The sequence below is a fragment of the Canis lupus genome, chromosome 1, assembly GCF_048164855.1.
Source record: "Canis lupus baileyi chromosome 1, mCanLup2.hap1, whole genome shotgun sequence".
In the NCBI taxonomy this organism is placed as follows: domain Eukaryota; kingdom Metazoa; phylum Chordata; class Mammalia; order Carnivora; family Canidae; genus Canis; species Canis lupus.
In genome coordinates, this window is record NC_132838.1 from 82,219,054 (window position 1) to 82,235,661 (window position 16,608).

At 33.5% G+C, this 16,608-nt stretch overlaps 1 protein-coding gene across 6 annotated transcripts in view; it reads right to left on the reverse strand.

Annotated features, from left to right (window-relative positions):
• The window catches only part of VPS13A (vacuolar protein sorting 13 homolog A), a 235,170-nt gene that overhangs the window by 42,253 nt on the left and 176,309 nt on the right, over positions 1-16,608 (reverse strand). For all 6 annotated transcript variants that reach the window (XM_072837699.1, XM_072837698.1, XM_072837702.1 and 3 more), the window contains 7 exons: positions 16,034-16,163; positions 10,267-10,499; positions 6,768-6,921; positions 6,138-6,284; positions 5,825-5,906; positions 4,888-4,957; positions 3,934-4,039 (listed from right to left, as the gene is read on the reverse strand). In XM_072837699.1, the coding sequence (XP_072693800.1) occupies positions 3,934-4,039; positions 4,888-4,957; positions 5,825-5,906; positions 6,138-6,284; positions 6,768-6,921; positions 10,267-10,499; positions 16,034-16,163 (922 nt within the window). The remainder of the gene's footprint in view (positions 1-3,933; positions 4,040-4,887; positions 4,958-5,824; positions 5,907-6,137; positions 6,285-6,767; positions 6,922-10,266; positions 10,500-16,033; positions 16,164-16,608) is intronic.

Below are 16,608 nucleotides of genomic sequence, written 5' to 3' on the forward strand. Positions count from 1 at the left end.
CCTTGATAAGATTAATAGTTGGGGTGTCTGGGTGGCACAGTTGGTTAAATGTTCGACTCTGGTTTCAGCTCAGGTTGTGATCTCAGGGTCCTGAGACAGAGCCCCTATAGGGTCAGAATCTACACTCAGTGCAGAGTCTGCTTGAGTTTCTCCCTCCACCCCCTCCACAATCTGTGCACACATGCTCTAATAAATGAACCTTAAAAAAAAAGATTAATAGTTGACTTTCTAGCAGAAAGAAGGAGCCAAGAATACAGTAGGATAACATATACAAAGTACTCAAAGAAAACCACGTGCCAAGAAAGAATCCCAGTATGGCTACCTTTCAAAGTGAAGGGACATGAAGACATTTCCAGATAAACAAAAACTAAGAGAATTTATTGCTAACAGGTGTGCCTTACAAGAAATACTTTTTTTCTTTTCTTTGTTTAGATTATTTACTCATGAGAGAGAGAGAGAGAGAGAGGGGCAGAGACACAGGCAGAGGGAGAAGCAGGCTCCATGCAGGGAGCCCGACGTGGGACTCAATCCTGGGTCTTCAGGATCAGGCCCTGGGCTGAAGGTGGGACTAAACCACTGAGCCACCCATGCTGCCCACCTTACAAGAAATACTAATGGAAGTTCCTCAGGCTGAAAGCAAGTGACCCCACATGGTAATTGGAATCCAAATGAAAAAAAAAAAAAAAATGAAATGGTAAAGACAATTATGTAAAATGGTAAAAGTATATAATCTTTTCTTCTTCTAATTTAAGAGCAACTGACTATATATGAATAAAAAATACAGTGTTCACCTGTAATGACCACTATCCCATGAATATAAACACAAAGATCCTCAGCAAAATACTACTAGCTCAAATCCAGCAAAATATTAAAAATATTATACACATGATCAAGTGGGTTGTTGTAACATCCAATATAATAAAATTAAGAGAACAAAAACCACATGATCATCCAAACAGATGTATAAAAAGCATTTGACAAAATTCAACACATTTTCATGATAAAAAACACTTGACAAAGTGGGACTATTAGAGAACTCAACCTGATGAAGGTTATCTACAAAAAAAAAAATCTACTGTTGATATCATAATTCAAGTAAAAGGCTGAAAGCTTTCCCTTTTAGAACAGAAACAAGGCAAGGATATCTGCTCTTGGCACTCTTATTCAATACTGTACTGTTGTATTAGAAGTTCTAGTGGGGCAATTAGGCAAGAAGAAGAAACAAAAGCCATCCAGAGTAGATCAGAAAGGAAGAAGTAATTCTCAGATGGCATGATCCTTACATACAGAAAATCCTACAGAATTTACAAAACATCTATTAGAGCTAATAAATGAGTTCAGTAAGGTTGCAGAATACAAGTCAGTATTAAAAAATCAATTATATTTCTATACATTTGCAATGAACAAACCAAAATGAGATTTAAAAAACAATTTTGGGGCAGCCCAGGTGGCTTAGCGGCTTAGTGCCACCTTTAGCCCAGGGCGTGATCCTGGAGACCCGGGATCGAGTCCCATGTCAGGCTCCCTGCATGTGTCTCTGCCCCACCTCTCTCTCTCTCTCTCTCTCTCTCTCTCTCTCTCTCATGAATAAATCTTAAAAAAAAAAAATCAATCTTAAAAAAAATTTAAAAACCCATTTTGCTCAGACTATAAACAAGAATAAAATATTCAATGATAAATTTAACAGAAGAGCCAATCTTATATTCTGAAAATTATTCAACAGTGCTGAAAGAAAATAAAAAGCTACATAAATGGAAGACATCCAATGTTTAAGGATCACAAGACTTAATAATGTTAAGATGTCAGAACCCCAAAACTGGTATGTAGATTCAACATAATACCAGTCAAGCCCCTAGATGACTTCACCAAAGAAGTTTTCAAGCTCAATCTAAATTCATACAGAATTACAAAGGGACCCAAAATAGTCAAAACAATCTTAAGATTGAAGTAGGAAAAAAAAAAAAGACTGAAGTAGGAGGATTCATACTTAATTTCAAAACTTACTACACAAAACAACAATAATCAGGACAGTGCAGTATTGGTAAAAAGATGGACTTCTAGATTAATGGAATAAAATTGTATGTTAATGATCAACTGATTTTTGACCAAGGTACCAAGACCATTAATGAAGAGGGAATAGTCTTTCACCAAATAGTACTGGGACAATTAGCCAAATGCAAAAGACTCATGTTGGACCCTTACCTCACACCATATACAAAAATTAACTCAAAATGGATGAAAAACCTGATTATAAAAAAAATTCTCAAAAGATAGGGCTAAATCTTCATAACCTTCACAACCTTAGATCTGGCAAAAGACTCTCAAAGATGACAACAAAAACATAAGCAATAAACAGAACTTGGATTTCATTAACATTAAAATTTTGTGCTTCAAAAGACATCCTGGAAGTAAAACACAACACACAGAATGAGAGAATATTTGCAAATCATGTACCTGATTGCAATACATGGGACTTGTATTAAGAATGTATTGTTACAATTCAAAAAAAAAAGGGGAGACAACCTATTTAACAACAGGCAAAAGATCTGAAGACATTTATCTATAGAAAGTATGTAAATGATCAAACAACACATCAAAAAAATGTTCAACATCATTACTCAGGGTACATACAAATCAAAATCACAATGATATACTACTTCACAACCACTATGAGGGCTAGAATCCAAAGGACAGATAATAACAAGTGTTGATTAAGAAGTGCTGAAATTAGAATCATACATTTGTAAGATTTTAACTTCATAAATATTCATAGCAATGATAATAGACAAAATGTGGAAGCAACTCAAACATCCCTGATGAATGGATAAACAAAATGTGGCATATCCACAGAGTACTGGATATATATATGAAATACATGCACAACAGAATATTAGTTGGTCGTAAAAATGAATGAATTACTAATAACATGCTACAGCCTGAATGAACTTTGTAAACTTGATGCTAAGAAGCCCATTAAAAAAAAACTAAATAGCATATGATTCCATTAATATGAAATATCTAGAACAACAATAAATCCTACAGACAAAGTATATTAGTGATTGTATGGGACTGGCACAGTTTCTTTTTTGGGTTGATGAAAATGTTCTGGAATGAGACAGTAATGATGGTTGTACAATTCTGTGAATACATTAAAAACCAGTGCACTATATACTCTGGATGATTAAAAATGTATGATTTGTGAACTGTACCCCAATAAACTGTTTTAAAGATTGTATTTATTTATTCATGAGAGACAGAGAGAGAGAGAGAGGCAGAGACATAAGCAGAGGGAAAAGCAGGCTCCCCACAGGAAGCCTGATATGGGACTCGATCCCAGGACCCCGGGATCACGACCTGAGCCAAAGGCAGATGCTCAACCACTGACTACTCAGGCATCCCAATATATTGCTTAAAAAAAAAAAAAAGGCATTATTTGCCCTTATCTTATCCATGTAATTTGTCTTGTCTTCAGAATTTTTTTGAGGACAGCTGAAAAAGAGATCCTATCTGATCTACCCTACCAATCACTGTGATTTCAGTCTTTCCATCAGTCACAAATAGATACTACCTTTAATTTTTATCCCTTCTCTCATTGAATATTGTCATACCCAAATTGCTAAGTTATTATCAAAAGTAATCCAGGAAAATAAAATAGGGAAAAATAGTTAAGTGAACATGACTACTTTCTCCTCACTATTGGCCTAAAACCTTTCCTATTGGCTAACTCAACTTCAAAAGGCTATTTTAACTTTCATCTATAATCTGAAAATGTAATTTCTACCAATTTACCCACCATAGCAGCATAAGAAAAATTTTTAAACTTTATTTTTAAGACAGATCAAAACCATTTTAATACCGTTAAAAATTTATAATTGTTTTCGTCCTCCTCCTTCCCCAACTCTTCCCCGTCAATGCTATCATTTTAAGTCTTACCTCATTTTTTTCACTCACTTCAGCTTCTGTCATAAGTTCTGCTAAAGCATAAACAAACCCAAGATCTAATCTGAGATCCATTTCTTGGATCAACACTTTGAAGTACCTATAATATAAAACAGAAAACATTTAAAAATCATATAAAATAGAAAACCATTAAAAACCTAAGTGCATTAGGAAAATCAGATGAGGAAAAAGAAAAACATTAGATAACTATCAGAATATTGAAATTCAGGATTTTCTAGATTAACAAATAAAAAAAAGTCATGGCACAACTGTTCATAATAATTAGCACCAAACTCAAAATGTGAAAATGCCTAACAGAGAAAACTGGCAAGTAAACTCTGCTATACAGTCATGCAGCGGAATATTATACATTAGTAATAATAAACTGTAGCTACATCAGTAAAAATAATATATTTTAGTAAAAAGTTGAATGAAAAAATCCAGTCCTATAACTGTATGTTCACTTAAACAACAACAACAAAAATTTATTAGAGGAAAAGAAAGGAAAACTAAGAAGCATAATGTTTAGGTACATCTATACAATAAAACTATATTTTAAAAAGAAAGGGATGAAAATAGTACTTATTGGTAGTTGATAGGGTGGAGAAAATAAGAAATGGGAGTAATGCATCAATGGATGTTTCTGTCAATATTCTATTTCTTAGACTGGTGACAATTTTAAAATATTTTTTTCTTGTTTCTAAAACAATTTGCAGTTAATTACAGAAAAATGAGACAACAATAAATAAAGTAATAAGATACAGTTAATATCTAAGTATATTTCATTCAAAGACTTCTGACTCTTCAAGATTATAAAATAGATTTTCCTAATGATCTTTATAATATTTTATACACTTAAACCTTTGACTCATCTGAAATACATTTTTAAAGAGTATAATTAATTCACATACATTAAATAAAGACACAGAAATACATTAAGACACTTACTTAATACGTGATATCTGGGAATGCCCAGCAGATCTCATGACAATACTGACATCTGTAAAGGGCTTTGGAGCTAAATAAATAAATAAATAAATAAATAAGATTACTCCCATGATGCTTTAAGCAAAAGATAAGCATTTTCTTGCAATTTAATACACATAACAATGGAGAACTAAATAATTTACTAAATCACAGGTATCAATTAAAATCACTATTTGTAAGATTGATTGTAGTCTTAATTTCAGACCCCAGGATTTTTTAAAAATTATTTGTGATCACTTTAAGGACAACTAATCCTTTAAATTAGTGATTTTAAAGTAGAAGTATGCATTAGAATCACCAGGGAAGCACTGTGAAAACACAGATTCCAGGGTCTTGTCCTGGACTTCCAGGTGGAGGGGCTTAGGCATGTACAAAGGTCAAAAGCTTCCAAGCAGATTATCAATACTGCCTTAGCGCAGAGCCAGTGGTGTGGAGGTGGGAGGTGGAAAGCAAGGGGAGGAGAAGGGAAGGAGAAAGTGAGGGGCAGAGGTATAGTGAGAAAGAAGGTATGTGAAGGAGAAGAGGAGGATGGAAAAATGGACTTGTCATTACACTCATCTGGAGAATACGGGACAATTTCTATCTTTTGTCAAATTCTATATGAATTTGACTTTCTTCACAACTTATTCAAAGGTCCAGGTGGCTTTTAAATCAGGGATTTACAAATCAGTAATATTTCTAAATATTTAAATATGTATTTCTAATTATTTTTTTCCTCAGAATTCAGTCAACATGTTGTTGACTTTAGTTGAGTACTTGTTCCTTTTACAAGAGGTTTAGTTTTTTATGATCCCACAGAAACTAGACTTGAGAATAGTTTCATTTCATATTTTTATAGTACAATAAACCATAGAGCTGATACAAACATTTTTACAGTGATCTAAAAATACAAACAAACCTGAATCCATGGTGACTGACTTGGGAGGTTTAATTGGATAAAATACAAATGGAAATATAGCACCTTGAATCTGGTTTTGGATCTAAGAAAATAAAAAACAGGTCAGTATATCATTATGTTATAGTACCTGACTAGAAAAACAGGATTTACTAGTAAGTAGAAGGAAACAAGCTGTCTAGTTTAGTTTAACACTGAAACTGAAGTACTAGGTAAGAAAGATCATGGAAAAAAAAAAAAAAAGAAAGAAAGCATGGAAACACATTTGGTTTATTGCTATGTTCTTTATGAATGTAGTGTATCTTTTCAGACTCACCTGTATTCTGTAAATTTGAATTCTAAATGATGACTGATGTGCAGATGTGCTATATTCTACTTTTAATGCTGGAAGATAATTTCTTCGTATAGCTATTACATGTGGTTGCAGAATTTTCATATTAGTACCACTAGGTGTGAAGCGAACCTGAAAAATATACCACCGAAAACGCACTGAATTTCTCTGTATTCATAATTGATTAAAATTAGGACTATGTACCCAAAACTTTAAAGATAACATTAGTTAAAACAATAGGCTAAATAGTTAGACTGGATTTTACAATCTGACTAGTTTTAGATCAGATCTTTCCAATACGATTCACAAAAATATTCATATACTTATAGCTTAGTTGCATCACTTTTTATATAATATACTAAAAAATATATAAAGTGACAAAAGAAAAAATAATTTAAAAAGCAAAATAAAACAACATATTGGCTTCTTGTTAACTAAGGAATAGATCATTAGCATCTTAAGAGAAAACGGACTTTAAAGTAGTTTATATAAAGTATATATGATAGAATTCATTGTTTTGCAAGGAAACCAGACTTTCCTTAAAAGTTCACTAGTGATTCATCTGATTACAACAGATGAAAATCAAAACGTCACATCAGTACTTAAAAACATTACCGGAATGTTAGTGTCCAATTCAATAACCTTATCTTCTGAAGGTGAAGATTCAGTATATTCCTTAAATTCTTTCTCTAACTTCTCAGTGTGCTTTATACTCATTGGCTTCCATCTTGCCTTCTTCTTGGGCTTTGTCTCCCAAACCACATCAGAACTTACATGTGAAAGCAAAAACCATGGTACTAATTCATAAACATTTTCATTTTATCTGGTTTATTATATGAATTGCAAAACTTTCAGTATAATTTACAATAACCTCAATTATATGCAAGAATACTACAGGTTTAAAAGTATGAATTCATTCAATCAATACAGACTTTTACTCTGACACTATTTTAGGTGGTAGGGATACTATCAGTAAACATCTCTGCCATCCTAGAGCTTTATTTTAGTTGATAGACAATAAAGAGTAAATAATAAATTAGTATATTTGAATGAAGTATGAGGTGAAAATGCTTTTGAAAAAAGAAAAAGACAGAGTGAGGTGGATCTGGAGTACTAAGATACACCAAGTAATGGGGGTTGCAGTCTTAGAGTGGTGAGCCAGTGTGTCACTGAAGATGAGACTAGAGCCACCTCACAGGAGATAAGGGAGTTACCCAGCAGACAAGAAGAGAAGAGTTTTTCTGAGACAGGAACCAGCTAGAACAAAAACTCAAAAGCAGAGCACCCGCCCCTGTAGTGTACAAAGAACAAGGAGGCAGGCCTGCCTGGAACACAGTAAGAGTAGAAGATGAAGTAAGACAGTGGGAAGCCAGATAATGTAAAGCCCTACAGAATATTATAAAGATTTTGAGTTTTTTTGTGAAATGAGGAATCACTGAAGATAATGAGATCATCATGATCTACTTAAGCTTTGTAAAGAATACACTGTGCTGGGACAGAGCAGGGGAAGTAGTGGGAGTGAAGGACATAGGCAGACGGAGAAGCAGGTCCATGCAGGTCAGAAGCAGAAAAACTTGTTAGGAGTTTAATGGAGTAAGCCAGGAGAAAAATGTTGATGGCTCTGCCTTGGGTACAACAGTGAAGTAGTAAGAAATGGTCAGACCCTGTGTCTATCTTGAAGATAGGGTCAACACAGAGCTTCTAGATGGATTAGATGTGGGGTGTGAGACAAAGAGAAGAATCAAAGATGATTCCAAAGCTTTCGGCCTGAGCAACTAAAAGGAGAGAATTGCCATTAGCTTCAATAGGGAAGGAGGATTTGGGAGAAGGACAACAGGAGTTAGGTTATATGCATATGAAGTTTAAGAAGTCTCAGATACAAGAGTAGATATTTTGTGTAGGTGGTGGATGTACAAGTGTGGAGTTTAGAATAAAAGTCTCGTTAAAGATATACTGCTAAAACTATTGGCTAATAAGTGGTATTTGAAACAGAGAAGAGGGACTCATGTCTCAGGGCACCCAATATTAAGCATTTGAGAAGATAAGAAACCAACACGAGATGGGGAATTCTGAGAAAGAAAGAAAAACCAAGATGGTGAGGTATCCTGGAAGTCAACAAACATTACTATCAAGAAGGGATCTGTTTTAAGTGTTATAAACTTAAGCACCATGAGGACTGGTCTCTGGTGATTTTGACCAGTTTCAAGGTGTGTTGAAAGCAAAACCCTGCTGGAGTAGTTAAAGAAAGAATGGATAAGATAATAATCAGAGATAGTGAGTATATTAAACTCTTTTGTAACTGATTAACACTTTTGAGGAGGTTGGCTATAAAGGGAAGCCAAGAAATGGGCAGTAGGTAGCAGAGAAAGTAGGCTCAAGAGAATTTTTTACATTGAGCTGAATAATACTGATGAAAATAATCTGAGAGAGAGCCAAAAATTATTGATAGAGAAAGAAGAGAATTGCAGGATCAATGTCTCAATAAGCCAAAAGGAAATTAAATAGAGTGCAAAGTTGAAAATATTCTAAAATAGGAGCACATGTATCTATGATAACCTTGGAGAAGATATTGGCACAGTATGTAGGTAAAAAATGTTCATGGGTAGAAAGTTGTGATTTAGGGGAATAGGTCTTTGGAAATTCTTTTTTGACTGCTTCAATTTCCTCAGTGAAATGAGATACAAGGCAGTGAGGTGTGAGAGAAAATGGGGGTTTAAAAAATGAGAAAAAGTGTGAAATAGTAATCCCAGAGAGAATGGAACAAATCTCATTTACTGAAAAATTGCTAAAAGACTTAAATACATAATAAAAGCATCCATCCACATTCTAAAATTATTTCACTCTGTTTACCTATGTAAGTTATTTAAGTATTCTATTTATTAATTCCCTCTAAAATTTATTTTCACTTAATAAACAGAGAGGCAGGAACTGTGTATTATTCCCCTTTGCATCACATCATTTAGCATATAGCACTTAGCAAATAATAAACATTTCTTGAGAATAATAAAAATTTGTATGAAAAGTGTTTAATATTTTTTTTAAAAGATTTATTTATTTATTCATGAGAGAGAGAGAGAGGCAGAGACACAGGCAGAGGGAAAAGCAGGCTCCATACAGGGAGCTCGACTTGGGACTTGATCCCAGGTCTCCAAGATCATGCCCTGGGCTGAAGACAGCTCTAAACCACTGAGCCACCTGGGCTGCCCAGTTTTTAATATTCTTTTTTAAATGGCATTGATTCCATTCAATGAAAAGTCAAGGGTGTTTCTAGATGAATTTATATAGAAAAATAAATTTAAACCTGTGCCATATACTTTTAAGATTTTATTTATTCATGAGAAACAAAGAGAGAGAGAGAGAGAGAAAGAGAGAGAGAGAGAGGCAGAGACACAGGCAGAGGGAGAAGCAGACTCCATGCAGGGAGCCCGACGTGAGACTCGATCCTGGGTCTCCAGAATCACACCCTGGGCTGAAGGCGGCATTAAACCGCTGAGCCGCCCAGGCTGCCCTATGCCATAATCTTTTGATATTATATATGCTTATTTTAGAGTTTAATTTCAAGGGTTAAAACATTATCCTGGTTATACAGACTGGATGCCCTCAAATTAGGCACTAATACAAACAAATTAACTGTATTATGTATTAAATATTTATGAACAGGAAGATTAAAGGCAGAAAGAAAAGAGTTTTACTGGTGATGACTTACATCGGGAATGATATATTCCATATTACCTTATTAGATCTTAAAGTGTCAAGATCAAATTAAAAAGTGATTGGCTATATTCAATAACTATTTATGAAGCATCTATACTGTACACTGTGGTAGGTGGTAATGGAAAATTAAATATTTCCTTATGGCATGCTAAAGTATACTTTTGAAAAGCTGAGTAAAGCTAACTTTTTTGAAAGCTTTAAGAATCAACCTAAGACAGGATTTGTAAATTTGATTTTTGATATATCTTTATCTCAAAAGGCAAAAAAAAATCTCAAGAGTATTTTTAAATCAGCACTACCTTAGTATAATAGTTAAAACACAAAACTTAAACTATGTTATTTTAGATTTTATAATCACCATTCTTAATGATTAAGAGCTAATCATTTAAATGTATCCAACCTTGTAATGCCAATATAGGCTACTTCTTGCTTTGTGTAATTGTTGACGAGAGAAATTCCAACATCTTGTAAGGCCAACACAATTTCTTGCTCCGCTAACTCTGCTTTCTCACTTTCATATGTTGCTTTAAATACCCTTGGATCTTCAGTGAATAAAATAATGCGTTGTAAGCCTTCAAAGAATGAAACTAAATAAATGGTCTTTTTCCCCGAATTTATAGGTGTCATCATATCCTAAAACAAAACCATCAAAAAAATAAAAAATTAGAGTCTTAATCAGGATATCTAGATTTCACATTTGAAAAATGAGAATTATAATGGCAACTACTTCAAAGGGTTGGACATACTAAATGAATTTTTATATAATGTCAGAAATTTACATAATTAAAATCAGTTGATGTTAGCTTATGCCATTATTATGAAGTTATTAATCATGAAGACAGATCAAGTGTTATTGTTCTTTCAACATCTTAATAAAATCTAGTCTTCCTTTGTAAGCTAATCAGTAATGCAAAGTATTATTTTCTCTGCTTTATTCTAAGACTAATCAATGTGTTATATATTCAAAATTATTCAGTAAGAAATTTGTATTTCCTTACAAAGCGGAATTAAATAGAATAAAAAATAACTGACACTTCCGCTGCATGCTCTACAAAGCACAGATATTCACCACATGGTTAATTCTGCAGGAAGCCCTGATTTATAAGCACTGTGTTAATATCAGGGTCTTGAAGTTCAACAAAATAAATAACAGCAAATTCTAATAACAGCCATGAATTTCTAGTCAGTATTCTAGTGAATATTCTGATTAACAGCAAATTTTAATATACAGTAGTCCAGTTCTCTCTGGTTTTGCTTTCCACAGTTTCAGCTACTTGTGGTAAACTATATTCCAGAAGCAGATGATCCTCCTCCTAAACGTACAGCCTGAGGGTCAATAGTAGTCTTATACTACATCCCAGTGCCTACATCTTTCATCTCACTTCATCTTATCATGTATGCATTTTATCATCTCCCCAGTGCCTACATCTTTCATCTCACTTCATCTTATCATGTATGCATTTTATCATCTCATCATCATCAGAATAAGGATAAATGGAGTATAAGAGATTTTAAGAAAGACCACATTCCTAGGACTTCTATTACAGTAAATAATTGCTCCATTTTATTGTTAGATTTGCTGTTGATCTCTCACTGTGAAATTTTTAAATTAAACTTTATCACAGATATGTATGCATAAAAAAAACCACATGGGTTTATATAGGATTTAGTACTATCCGTGGTTTTGAATATCTACTAGGGGTCCTGGAATGTGTCTCCTCCAAGATGGTAGGGGGAGGGTGGGACATGTTGTATTGTAAACATTCATGTTATAATGCAGTGAAATTAAAAAGCGGAGTGGTTACTATATAGTCAGTATTGAGGAGGAGTTAAGCTATTTATAATACTTTCAAAAAAATACACAGCACTAAAACTACATTGAAAAATAAGAAAACTATTTCCAAGTAATTCTGAAGTCTTTCTAATATTCTGTAGTAAATTTCAGATTTATCTTTATAAAGTTTAACTATCATTATATGATATAAATATTCAAAAATACTAATCCGCAGATACAGATCAAATTAAGATTACAAAATAATTACAAAATATAGACATTTTTAGACAAATGAAACTGAAAGAATTTGTCAGCTGTCAACTTGCATTAGAAAAATACTGAAGAGAAGAAAAATTAACACAAATGGAAACATGGAGACACAAGCTGGAATGAAAAACAGAAGAAAAACGTGAGTTAATTTAAATGCGCTGTTAGTTGCAGAAAGCAGTAACAATACTTTTTATGAGACATAATATATATAATATGTATTTAGAAATAAGACACACAACAACAGTATGTAAGATGAAAGGGGGCAGAGTAAGAGTTCTAAAGTCCTCATATTATTGGAAAAATGGCACCAGTACTAATTTACAGAATGCATGCTGTAGTAGCATTAGAAGCTACAGATTTCTTTTGAGTGTGATGATGTCTACCTATCCTGCAGAACACCAGTAAGCTATGCTCATGGGTTGTTACAAGAGATATGTGCAATGAGGAATAGGATTTGTAGGTTACAGGGGCTCATAACACACCCAAGTGAGCCTTGTTCCATCACTACAAAGCTCTCATTACAGGTGACCAAAGAGAATGGTTCTTTAACTGATGGGCAAAATGTCTGATGCTCCCAGCTGGCATACTGTTACCTGGCCTGTACCCTTCTGAGTAGGCAGCTGCAAACTGTAATCTATGATAGTTTTGAGAATCTAAATATTTAAATCTATAAAATATATAATGGTGGGCATTGCAAAATTATATACTAATGATACATGACTAAATGCTAAAGTGACCATCCTACCAGGAAGATATAACGATTCTAAATTTTATCAACCTAATCATAGTTTCAAAACATAAAAGCCAAAATTAACAAAAAATGAACATATATACCTATGGTAACTTTTAAATACAATGGTACAAGCAAATACACACACAAAAAAAAAAACCCGTAATGAGCTAGAAGATTTAAACACTGTAATTAATAAATTTGAACAAACTGACATATACAGAACATTGTAACCAACAATTACAGAATATATATCCTTTTCAAATATACATGAAATATTCACAAAATGACTACATGCTGGCCCACAAAATCTATCTCATTAAATTTCAGGACTGAATCTGAGTATGTTCTTTTCAAATCAGTAGAATTAAGATAGAAATCAAGAAACACAATTAGAAAATATCCACATTTTTGAAAATTAAGCAATGACCTAAGTAGCCATGAAATCAAAATATAAATAACAAATCACAAAACAGAAAAATATATAAAATAGAAAAACAAAAAAATATATGTGGAATATAAAAATAAATAAAAATGAAATTTAAGAAATACTTTGAACTAAAGGATAGTAAGTATAAGACATATCAAATTTGTGCTATAAAACTAATGCTGTTTTTGGAGGGAAATCTGTAACTTGAAGTGATCTGATATAAAAAGTGGTGAAAAACTGAAAACCACTGATCTCAGTGTCTACTATTAACTCAACTGTACTCCCTCACTTGCCCCAAGTTGTATGTTGAAATCCCAACCTCCACTGTGACTCTTCTGGACATAGGACCTTTACGGAGGTAGTTAAAGTTAAATGACACCACAGAGGAGGGGCTAGAGATCTGATCCAACAGGACTGGTATCCTGATGAGAGATATCACAGAGCTCACTCCTTCTCTCTCCACCATGTGAGGACATAGTGAGAAAGTGATCAACTGCAAGTTAAGATGAGTCCATCCCAGGTTCACCATGCTGGCACTGTGATCTCAGGCTTCCAGCTCTCAAACTGAGAAATAAATTTTTGTTATTTAAGCCACTCAGTCTAAAGTATTTTGCCATGGCAGCCCAAGCAGACTAACACAGTATCTATCTCAATAATTTTTTTTAAAAGATTTTATATATTTATCTGAGAGAGAGAGAGCTCAAGCAGGGTAAGTGGCAGGCAGAAGGAGAAGCAGGCTCTCAGTTGAGCAGGTAGCCTGATGTTGGGCTTGATTCCAGGACCCTAAGATCATGTCCTGAGCTAAAGGCAGATGCTCAACTGACTTAGCCACCCAGGAGCCCCTATCTCAAGAATTTAGAGAAAGGAAAGATGAAAGAATATAATATAAAGTAGAAATAGGCGAAAATGAACACAAATGTATAAAAGAGATCATCAAAAGAGCAAAACAATGGTTTTCTGATAGAAAAAGGTAAGAATTAAATTGGGAAATCTTAAGTAAAACTTATGAAGGGAAAAGAAATGAAGGCACAAATAAACTATACCAAGAATGAAAAAGAGAAGCACTATAAATATTAAAAAGATGGATAGGATAAAAAATTTTAATCAACATATTAGAAAAATCAGATGAAATAAACACATTCTTGGGAAACCTCTTAGCAAAATGACAAGCAGAAATAGAAAACTGAATTGTCCTAACATATTAACAAAACAGAATTTCATAATTTAAAATCTTCCTTCAAAAACAACTGTAGGCTAAGATGTCCTGGCTTCACTGGTAAACCTGGCAAACATTCAAGAAAGAAAACATATGAATCTTACATACACTCTTCAAGAAAATATGAAAATTGCATCTCCAAACATGTTTTAAACGTTAGCATAACCTTAAATATCAAATTCTATTACGGACATTACTCTCATGAATACAGGCTAAAGTCTGAAAATATTAGCAAGTCAATTCCAGAAACACAAGACTAGTCTAATATATAAAACTATATAAAACCACATAAATCATCCTCTCAAATAAGTTGAAATCCAAATATCACAAATCATTTTCATAGAGAAAAAAATTAAAAGCTTAACAAATGATAAAAATTCAGTATTCATTCATTTTTTCATACACACATATTTTTACAAACTAGAAGATAACTGCCTTAATTTGATAGAGAATTAAACAAAGCCAAACCCACAATAAAAACACACTTAGTGATGTAATGTTCAGTTTTCCCTCTAAAATGGGAGATAACCACCGGTCTATTGGTAAGAAGAAATAATAATCAGTGGTAAGGAAAAGAAAAAATTAGAAGAGGGGTTAAATTAAGATGAATTTTGAAAGACTAATAATCCTTTTTTTTTTTAAGCTTTTTATTTATTTATGAGACACAGAGAGAGAGAGAGAGAGAGAGAGAGAGAGAGAGAGGGGCAGGCTCCATTCAGGGAGCCCAATGTGGGACTCGATCCTGGGACTCCAGGATCACCCCCTGGCCAAAGGCAGGCGCTTAATCGCTGAGCCACCCACGCGTCCCGTCCTGAAAAACTAATAACATCTTAATAAAAATTCCTGAAAGTCATTCAAAATGTCACTGGAAAATGTTTATATATAACTTTATCATTATAAAAACCAAACCACTCAAAAAATAAATTCCTTAGTTGGTCCCTAAATGATCCTCACAGAAGCCTCACTGTCCTAAAATGACTGGCAGTGCCCTGTATCGGAGATAAATGCTGAAAGCACCTAACCCCAGTGTATCTTTTATAACATAATAGCAGCGAATAATGATGTAGACAAAACAGGACCCTTTCTGTTTTTAAACATTTTTGGTTAAAGTTTGAATTTGAATTTTTAGTTAAAATGTTTGGCAGTTTTTTAAATAAGATTTAGTTCTTCTAATCTCTGAGCATAGAATGTTTTTCCATTTCCTTTTTTTTTTTTTAAAAAGATTTTATTTATTTATTCATGATAGCCACACAGAGAGAGACAGAGAGGCAGAGACACAGGCAGAGGGAGAAGCAGGCTCCACGCAGGGAGCCCGACATGGGACTCGATCCCGGGTCTCCAGGATCGCGCCCCAGGCCAAAGGCAGGCGCCAAACCGCTGTGCCACCCAGGGATTCCATGTTTTTCCATTTCTTTGTGTCATCTTCAATTTCTTTCATAAGATGTACAATCTTTTACTTCTTTGGTTAGGTTTATTCTTCAGTATCTTATGGTTTTTGATGCAATTACAAATGGGATTGATTTCTCTTTCTACTGCTTAGAGACTTAGGCTTAGCAAAATAAGTCAGAGAAAGACAAATACCATGTGATTTCACTTATATGTTGAATTTAAGTGATGAATCACTAAATTCTAGCTTTGGCAGTTTAGAAGTTCAGGCACACAACAGGCCTTTTAACTAGCAAAACTGAAAGATAATATCTTTAAAAAAGGATGTTTAGAATAACATAATACTCAACCCAATACGTACATCCTTTTGTGTTACTTCACCATGGCTTTTTCCACATCTCCACTTCAGCTTTCTAGAGCCCATTGGATCAGCCCATGTATAAAATACTGCTTTTCCAGGAGGGAGGGAATCTTCTATTTCACTGAGAGAACTACCATAAACAGTAAAAATACACATTAAACTAAGTACAAGCATATGAATATATAAGGAATCTAAAATAACACTTAATCCTAAATCCACTAGTTGAGACTTGTAACAGTCCTGATTAAGACTAGATTGAAATTTTTTTCCTTATACAATGAAAAAGAGGTTTTCTAAGAAAATGAGACTATTTCAAGGGAAATATTTGTCACAAAATAAAGAGTTTCAAGTTTTTAAAACTTGTGAACTTTTGTTTTAATATAAATGAATTATGGAAGGAAATTATTCCAACTATTATCTATACTAAATCTGAGAGAATTTAATTGGGAACTCTTTCCTAAGTATTAGTCTTATTCTGGCAAAAACAAGACAGCTAAATTATCTTTTAAAAAATCTTAAGACATGATATATAAATCTAAAAAAGTCAATCAACTTACAAAATAATTCCCAGAAAA